General features: G+C 33.9%; 1 protein-coding gene across 1 annotated transcript in view; it reads right to left on the minus strand.

The window, feature by feature from the left end:
- LOC149540678 (protein EDS1L-like) overlaps window positions 1–8,855 on the minus strand; it is a 69,657-nt gene extending 60,802 nt beyond the window's left edge. Inside the window, exon 1 of the mRNA XM_089802728.1 lies at window positions 8,783–8,855. Coding sequence (XP_089658854.1) covers window positions 8,783–8,855 — 73 coding nt within the window. The remainder of the gene's footprint in view (window positions 1–8,782) is intronic.
- Window positions 8,856–10,678: the final 1,823 nt, after the last annotated feature.

Below are 10,678 nucleotides of genomic sequence, written 5' to 3' on the forward strand. Positions count from 1 at the left end.
CTTCTTCTGAATCAACATCAGACTCATATGAAGGTGAACATGTAGTGTCATTTTCCCCATTTTGATTCAAGTAACCACTCTCATCATTATCTTCACATGAGGGTTCTTCACAACATGTCAGATCAACAACTTCATTGTCATCACTTGAAAGATGACTTTTAGCTTCTTCATACTCATATTGAGATTACCGTCTTTCAAATTTAGATTTAATAATGTTCTCAACATGATGTAATCTATGAATAAGATAAATCATTTCTTGCATATCTAACTTATCAAGTGAATCCATTTTACCATCTACTGCTGAAATATTACAAACATATGCACTCTATTCTTCTGACTGTGACTGAGATAAATGTGATTCACACTCTTTATTTTGTGTTATTTCTTCATGGCATGTTGGATCAGCAACATCAATTTCCTCATTAGAGATATAACTCTTAGCCTCCTCACTTGCACAAGACTGAGATCTAAATGTAGGAACTTCATGTCTAGAAACATTAACAAAATTATCATGTACATAATCAGTATTACAAGAACTCGCTACTGTAGCTAATCCTTGATCTACAATATCAACACATTGCTCATTTTTATCAAAGTCTGAAATACATCTTATTGGTGTAGCATCAAAACACATGTATCTTCATTTGTAACTGAACTAACCTTCCTTATATATACATTCTGATCTGAATTTTTAATCTGATTAAAACTTATAGCAGGGGTGTTGATATTCTAATTTGGAATGAAAGTATCAACACTATGTTCATCCTTTCCTTCATAACAATTATACCACCAATCATTCATAGAAAAATGACCTCTAATCAATCGATACTTCAAATTATTTTCAATATCCCTAGTGGTCACAAAAGCCTGATATAATGTCTTTGGTTCTTTATCCCTTAGTAGATAATTCATTTTCTTGTTAAATGCATCAAAGTAAATAACTAAGCACATTTGATCACTGGGTCTATAACTCTCAGGGATCTCATTCAAAACTCTTGCAAATCTAATGTTAAATTGAGGGACAAGTTCATCACCTTCAATGTGAATCCTCAAAAACTTATCATAAGAATTAGATATGCTTACCTATTCTCCAAATTGCTCCATGAAGGTAGAATGTAACTCACCCAAAGATGAAATGAAACATGCTAGTAAAAAAGATAACCAGTCTCTAGCATCACCTTCCAAAGTTGGAAAAAATAACTTCATGTGAACATCTTCATGAGCAATCTCATAGTCACCCATCAAATCACTAAACAACTCAACATGATGACTAGCTGAAACAAGATGGTTCCCATTGAACTTAGGCAATTTATTTCTAACATCATTAGGAATGAAATTTTGGAAAACATGAATACCATTAAATTTTAATGGAATATACCGCTTGATAGAAATAGATCTACAAACTTTTCTAACTAGCTACATACTTGATGAAAAGAGACTTGTCGTTCTTCAAAACCTTAACACTCATCAACAATAATTCTAGTTTGAAATTTACAGCAGATCTATACAACTTTCTACCAAATAAATCACTTCAGACATTTCACAAACTTTACAATCTAGAACTTGTGCCCATGAAGTGTATGAAACTTATCAAACTATTCACCTCTTCTTAGTGCTAAAACTCACTTGATGCAAAATACACCTTTCACAATCAATTTTAATAAAAATAAAATACATGAAAAAGAGAATACCTCAAGATCTAGATGGCTAAAAGTTCTCTGCCTACCATTTACAATAGTAGACCCAAAATCTTATCAAATCCTTATTGAACCTTTTGAATCAATACACCACAAATCTTGCAACCATTTAAATGATTCAACCTCTTCATATCTATTCTTCTCCTATACCAACTAATCACAATTCATGTATAATATTGCACTGGTATAGAGATTAACTTCGAGTCACCACTCACATTAAGTGTGACATGAATTGAATTAGATTTGAACAAAACTACAAACTGATTTGAAATAACAACAGATAGAAGAAACTCTCTTCAAATTTATCTTGAATTTGAAACCTCTATACAAAGCTGAAAACATAACTCTTCAACACCATCAGATCCAAACTACACTTCTCTTTTCAAACAAAAATTTCAACAACAAATTTAGATCTGCCCAACAATGTGTTGAAAACCCTTAACAAAATACACATACGATTAAATGGCACTAGTTGCAAAGATAGAGTCGCCACTCACAATTGTGAGAAAAGATTTTGAAACACAAATTATTACTAAACTAATTCTGAACCAGACTTTAAGCATGACATAAACTTGGAGATCCTTGACCATTTTGAAAAGAGAACAAGATTCTAATCAATCCTTTGACTCTGAAACTTTATAACAACAATTCACCAAATTGAACTAATTGAGGATTTACTCATTTCTCAACACAATTTACATCCAATTTAAGAACTACTACTGCAAATGAATAAACCTTACTGGGGAAAATATCCTTGCATACAAAAAATGCATAATATATCAGAGATTTTGAGCTCCTTAATTTAGGCATTTACAACCTCTATCCCTAGCAGAGTCACCATTTTGTTGGTGTTTTAAAATGCTATAGGTTTCAAACTACCCCAATGCAAATAAGACACATCTAGGGGTAGCTAACTCCCATTTTGAACATGCCATTTTAGACACTGGGCCAACTATAAGGCTTGACCCTTCTTCTACTTTAGGCTCTACAAAACCTAGGTGGGTGGACCTTAGATTCAATTCATATGGTACCAGTTCAGAACATATTCTTCAATCTATCAAAGCAGATCTAACCCTTATATCTCCTAATAACTCATGCAATGACAGAAATCTATAGTAGTGAAATGTGAATCTGTGAAATTCACAAACTAAGTGAGGGTATCCTATTATAGCTCTTCAACATGAAAGGGGAAAAGTATTTAATTAATAATTTTGAAATCAACAAAACCCCTAATATGCATCAACATGAACAAGTGATCCTATAATTAATTAGTGCCTTATCTATTGGGCAATTCCATGAATCAAATACATACACATGGATATCTGATACTTTTTCATATTTTCAGATATTTGATGTATCCATCCACCTTATGAATAGATATCTATGTTCAATCTAAACCTCATTCTTACTTGATATCCTCCTCAACAAACTTGCAACCATGTTGATTTCTCTAAAGCATTTACATAACCCCTTCAGTTATAAGCAACAATGAAACAACATACAACCTTAAGGGACTGCAACTACGACCTAGGCTCTTTGTTCAAAGATCATAAAATGTTGAAAATTCACTGAGAGAGGAGAAAATATCTAAAATGAAAACTCAAACACTTGTTGTTCTTTGTATTGATTTCCTTGAGATAATACATTCATATTCCTGTATTTAAAACAAAGAAACACCTAATAGTTCTGAACTATTTGTATTTATCTTCCTACTATTGTTCATACAAGAGAGAATGCTCAGTGTATGGCTCTCACAGCCTGAGCAAAGCTCTTAGGACTAAAAAATAAAATCCAACCAACCTCACTTATAGAGGAAAAGAAAGAATATATATGAAGAGGGCAATTCTTGGATTGAATTTGCAATTAATATGTGTCCCTTCAGAATTCTCCCTCAAGAAGCTGAAATGAATCCCTCTACCTTCTCTCCTCAACTACTAATTATATCCCATTTTGTTTTTCCTTTGTAGGAGCAAAAAATTTAGCAAAAGACAATATTCTCATAACTGATTCTGGACATGCCAATTTTGATCAAATTGAAACCAAAACATCATAGAATCAAAACATACTACATATAAGACCTTCTAAACATGTTTTAAATGTTTTGTCACTGAATTCTACAATTGGATAATCAAGACACTACTCAAAACACACAAATCACTCTTAAAGACAAAACCCATTGTAGCATGTACCAAGGAACACCTATGCAAAAAATGACCCAAGATTTAGAAAATTTAGATAGTTCTAGTTCCGACGGTATATTGGAGTCCCTATTTTGGATTAAAATAGCCCCTGTTATACCCATTTGAATATCGGGATTTTGTTCATGGCTTTGTAATTAAAAGAATAAATTTTAAAATTTTTAAAAATGTGCATAGTTTAAACTATAGGAATTCATTGTTTGAAATCAAAATTTTCAATTTTAGGCTAAACATGCAAATAGGGATTTTTTTAAAATTTTAAACTTCTTTATATCCCCTGCACCTCTCCAATAGTACCACATGTCATCATGTTATTAGTTTGATCTTAGGTGGGACCCATATGTCTTCTCACATTTACTTCACTGGATTTCTGGATTTTCTAGCAAGTCGCCATGTTTCTTGTCAAACAATCTTCATTTTTCTAGTGGCAACATGGTGACCACCAGTTTTTGATCACATTTTCCAGCATACTACTCTATTACTGTCACCACGTCATCACCACATCATCTCCACCTCGCTTCTACACCTGGCATTCACTATATCACTATGCTTAATCAGTGAGAAACTCTGCTTAGTGACATAGCGATGACCACACGATTGTCCATGTGTCACAATCTGCGCAATCAGATTCCATGTCAACATCTATGTCCACGTGCACATTCCAAATTCAATGCATTTCATCTGTTAGCCGACTGGGACCCACGTGCATGGCTTGGCTTCAACAAAAGACAATTGTCTTTTAAGACATATAACATATTAAGTTCCTTTGTATTTAAACACTTAAAACTCTCTAACATGGGTGATGTGGGATAATGATCCTACTGTTCCTACTCCTTCGGCTTCCTTGGCGATGCCGCCTCAACCTTATTGCTGTGATTTACGTCTCAAAACACCAATGGTCTTGACATAAAAATATTTTATTTTCATGAAAGCTAGCCAATTATGTAATTTTGGTGTCTGATCAATTAAAATTTGTTTTTTGCATTTAAATAATTCACTGGGTATCTCATATTGCCTCTATAGATGACAAGAAGTAGATACCAAAAGCATTTTTTTGAAACATACAATGTGTCTCTAACAATTCATTTAAACCTTCTGCCTTGGCATCTTCCATTTCTCTAACATCAGTGAATCTTCATGCAGTGGCTACTTCAAACACTTATAGTGTCCTCCCTACTGCAGATTGCTCCCATGGTAGCCTCTTTTTCCAAGTGTTGACCCCTGTGGATTACCTCCTCCATATCCTGCCACCTACTCCAACACAAAACTATGGCATTTATAGCTTCTATTTCACACCGTGGCTGCTCCTTTCTTGTTGGTGTGTTATGGTGTTCATCCAAATGATGTGGATTACTTTTTCTTGGCTATTCCCATTATAGGCTGCAACTTTCTTCATTCAAAATGCCCTACTTTACATTGGGCCTTCTCTCTTTCAAATTGCCAGATTCTTCCTTATGCATGGGCATTTCCTTTTTCCATTGGTGTGAGCTCTTCCTTTAAAAACCACTAGCTCTTTCAATGTGTGTGGACTTGTTCTAAACTTTTTCTCTTGCCCAAAAAAAAGGATGAATCACTAATATAAAGTCTTGGGAGTTCCTTATTTTCCTCATCAGGAAAGCATTAGTTTCCTTTGTGCTGCCCTACAATGGATGTCTACCTCTTTTTGTGGGTGGCATTGAATGCGTGGGCTCTATTGCTTGCAAATTCCACTGCGCCTTTTTTTAAAGCATGAAGCTTGCACCTTATCCCAATGTGGATTCCTCTATATTGCACCTTATTACTATGGCTTTTGGAGAAGCTTGTGTGGGCATGGGTTTTTTGTTATGCCACCTTCCCTTTTTTGGCTTGTGAGTTTGATCGCATGGTCTTCCCTTTTTTGGCTTGTGAGTTTGCTTTACATTGTAACTTTCCCTTTATATGTTCCTCTATTCCTTCTTGAAATTTCCCTTTGACCATCTTCATTTGTTCTTCATGGGGCTACTTCGCACCTTAACGCTTGGCTAGTTTATCCTCCCCTTTTTTAGTGTGTAATTTGTCTATTTAAATATCATGTACTATGGGATGTTACTAGTTGATGTTAATAGTTCCTACTAAAACATTGATGTTACACTATTTTTTTTTAATGCTTATTTATGCTATTAACCTATATGGATCCAAGTTATTTGATTGAACATCTTCAAATAACTTTTCCAACAAGGACCAATAGGTTTATTCTATTGCAAACACCCTCCAAACTTACAAGCTATAGTAGAAAGTAGGGCTCCCCTATTGAAGAGGGAACTATCTTATTCATGATAAACTTTGCATGCACTTTTGCAAACCTCCTAAGCTTGCTACAAAACATCTTTGAATATAGGCTAGAGTCCATACAAGGAACTTCTGAAGACAACATAGATTCTCTATTAGAAACAGAAAACTATGGCAAATGGTTCTTGACCTTAGAATTTGAATTAATAATGACCTTGTTTTGAGAAGAATCCAATGGCCTTGTCAAATGTGAAACCTTCCATGTTTTAATATCCTAAATTGGAACCTCTCTATTTGGGTGCCTGCAATTCCTAGTTTTCCTGCAATGGTCCATAAGCACATCCATATCAACTTTAAGAGACTTATGCATTGCTAAATCTTTATTGGTATTTTTTGATTCCTTAGATGGCTATATATTAGCAAGAACAAAAGAACTATCCATAGCAAGAATTGTTGATGGTGTAGGTTTCACTTGACGTGCTTAATACTAAGAAGTCACATGCACCATAATCAATAGAAGATATGCCTTCCCTGCATCCCTATATAAGAAACTAGTAGCTTAATGTAATTCATGACACATTCAGCCTTCAAAATTAGTTAGCAACTCATCTTTTGTAGTCTTCTCTCAAGATTGGAGTTGAAAATATTTGGGCAACATGCTATCTTCCTTTTTTTATTTGCATCAGTCTTTAAGAAACAACAATCTCCTCTCCTTCAAGAAAAATGTGATTTTTTTCTTGTCTACTGATCTTTTATTCTCTAACGTCTTGCTCATCTAATGAATTTGGCCAGGCTCCAAAGTGGGTCCGGCTAAAACAATTTATGTTTTCAAAAAACTAAACCTTCAAATTGATCCATCGAACCCATCATACTGATTATAACCAAGTTCAACCACTGATCAATCAACTGAAACCCATTTTTTCACTGATTTGCAAACTGTCACTTTTGTGTCAGGAGGTCCTTTGATTGTATGTATAAATTGACCAAAACCACTGACCAGGCTTCAAAAACAAACATGTTGATTCTTTGTTCCACATACTTACACCCTATCAAAACTTGTCTCGTGATGAATTCTCAGTCAAAGGATATCGACTATCAAAATTGCCCTTCTAGAATTGGCTGCAAGAAAACATGTCAGAAAGCAACAAGACACGTTTGAAATTGGGTTTGAAAATAGGGCAAATTGACACTTGGGAGAACGAAAACTAGGGTGTTGGTTCACTATCATGAGGAGAGTATGGATTTGCAATTTGGACTCATGATGAATAACTAGGCACAAATGGAAAGCGGTCAAACTAGGCTACTTAGAATTTGATGATTGAAAGCAATGGTAGAAAAGTAATTTTTGCAAACGGAATTGACTTGGAAAAGTGTGCAGACGGATTTGTCAAGACTTGAAAAATAGCACATTTGAAGTATTTTTAGAGTACAACATAGTGGTACAATCCTTTCAATCTCACCTATCATGGATTTTTATATATTTTATCATGAGCAGGGATTCTGACAAATTTGCAAATGCTAACAGTAGTAAATAGCTAGAAATTACATTTGGAATCACATTTGAAAACTAATCAAATGGATTCATCATAAGCTCAAACTTGAAACATAACAAGTCTCTAACCTCTAAAATTCAATGCAAAAAGAATTTTAACATTTTGGTCAACTAGGTCAAAATTATAACATGTCAAACAGAGCCTTCTAGAATTATGAACTATTCATATAACCATGAAATTAATAAATGACCAACTTTGAGTGATTCAAAACCTAGTCAAACGGATTCGAAATGACTCAAAATCTAAAACATAAGGTATGGACACTAGACACTTCCAAAGTGGCAAGTCACGAAACATCATTGGGTGCGAGATGTTCAATGAAAAACATGGCCTCTTGTCGCTGTTTGACATAGGTGAAAATGTAGATTTGACAATTGCTCAAAATAGGACTTCAGAAAATAGCTCGGAATGTCAATTTAACTTCATGAAATACATGGATGCACTAAATAAAGGTGTTAGAGACATTAAACACCTCACGAGCCTCAAATGGATATTGAGGTACATGCGCATTTAAAAAGCTTTTAGAGGACTTAATTTCTCAATGTGTCTCAAAATTAGGGCTACAGTTTTGAGCACCAATAGTGGCTCTATCTGGGGATGCATGTCCCTTGTAGGCATGGCAAGGATTTAGATCTCTAGAAGAAGCAAACCACACACTTGACAAAAAAACTTCTCTCCAACAACTTTATTGAAAATAGGAAAAGAACTACCACTACTATCTACAAATGATGACCTTGGGCCACCAAACTTCAACAAAAACCTTTTCCTCTATCAAAAATCTGATTTTCATCTGAACATGCATGAGGTAAGCTGGAAATAACATTCATATCAGTTTCACCAATCAGATTAGTATCATGAATTTCTTCAATTGGAAAAACAAAATCATCACCATTACTTTCATAGTGCATGTAACAACTTGACATAACTTCAACCTCTTGCTCACTATGAAAAGGAACATCAGCATGCTCATGAATATCAACATCAAACTAAAATTGATCTTTATAAACTAATTCATGAACATCATCAAATGGAATTACAAAGGCCTTATAATAAACTTCATCAAATGAGTTATATAGATCACTCATACCTTGACTTTTCATCTCCTCAAATGTTGCCAGCTGAATTTCAAATGAGCAATTAGATTTATATTCACACGTCATTATCATCAAAATCTAAAATCACTCCATAACCTCCCGATGTATCTTTACAATTGAAAAACTGATTAGCTTTTACCTCATATGAATCATCATAAAACTTACTATGAAGTGTTGATTTCTCTTCAAAGAAAACTCCATCAAACACCTCATCTTCAAGCTCACAAAATGCAACATCATTAGAAAATTCAGTATCACAAATGGAAGAAGAATATTCTAATTTGTTATAGTAGTATGACAGTGTATCACCATTTGCATCTAACCCAACTAAATCTAAAACTTCCATGTCTTCTTCAAACAATGGATTAATAACTCCATGCAAGGATCCTTTTTGAACATTTGGACAAAAGATGGATCGTTCATCGTCGGGATCTTCATCATATAAGGCATTAGTATACACTTTAAATTCACTACCGATTTCATCCTCATGGAGACTTTCAACGTATGAAGAAAATCCAAAACTATATGAAGACTCATTTGCTATTTATTTTACCAAACATATAGTGTCCATAGCTACACTCTTTTTATTATCTTGTTTAGGAACACCATTACTGATAGACCATGAATAATTCCTAAACCCCTCACAACATGCTAGAAATTTATTGTCTAATGTACAAACACTTGACAAACCTTCCTTGAAATCTTCATATTTAAACATTAACCTCAACTGGATTCAACATTTCTTTATCTTCATAACTTGAGGACAAATCATTCTCGAATTCTTCATTGACTAATTGATTTGTATAACACAAAAAATGAGATGCACTTTCCTTTTTAGATTCAGAAAGAGAATTCACACCTTCACCTTCGTATGAATGTTGAATATCACCATTGCTTTCTACTTCCCAATCAACATTAGACTCGTATGAAGGTGAACATGAAGTGTCATTTTCCCCATTTTGATTCAAGTAACTACTCTCATCATTATCTTCACATGAGGCTTCTTCACAATATGTCAGATCAACAACTTTAGTGTCATTACTTGAAAGATGACTTTCAACTTTTTCATACTCATATTGAGATGACTATCTTTGAAATTCAAATTTAATAACATTCTCAACATGATGCAATCTATGAATAAATAAATCATTTCTTGCATATCTAACTGATCAAGTGAATCCATTTTACCATCTACTGCTGAAATATTACAAACATATGTACTCTTTTCTTCTGACTGTGACTGAGATAAATGTGTTTCACACTCTTCATTTTGTGTTATCTCTCCATGGCATGTCGGATCAGCAACATCAAATTCATCATCAAAGATAGAACTCTTAGCCTCCTCACTTGCACAAGACTGAGATCTAAATGTAGTAACTTCATGTCTAGAAACATTAGCAAAATCATCATGTACATAATCAACATTACAAGAAATCGCTACTATAGCTAATCCTTGATCTACAATATCAACACATTGCTCATTTTTACCAAAGTTTGAAATACATCTTACTACTGTAGCATCAAAAACATATGTATCTTCATTTGTAACCAAACTAACCTTCCTTATACATACATTCTAATCTGAATTTTCAATCTGATTAAAACTTATAGCAAGGGTGTTGATATTCTAATTTGGAATGAAAGTATCAACACTATGTTCATCCTTTCCTTCATAACCTTTATACTGGCAATCATTCATAGAAAAATGACCTCTAATCAATCGATACTTCAAATTATTTTCAATATCCCTAGCGGTCACAAAAGCCTGATATAATTTCTATGGTTCTTTATCCCTTAGTAGATAATTCATTTTCTTGTGAAATGCATCAAAGTAAACAACCAAGCACATTTGATCATTGGGTCTATAACTCTCAGGGATCTCATTCAAA

The sequence above is a fragment of the Cupressus sempervirens genome, chromosome 9 (genome assembly GCF_028749045.1).
Source record: "Cupressus sempervirens isolate cs-2001-9-10 chromosome 9, ASM2874904v1, whole genome shotgun sequence".
In the NCBI taxonomy this organism is placed as follows: domain Eukaryota; kingdom Viridiplantae; phylum Streptophyta; class Pinopsida; order Cupressales; family Cupressaceae; genus Cupressus; species Cupressus sempervirens.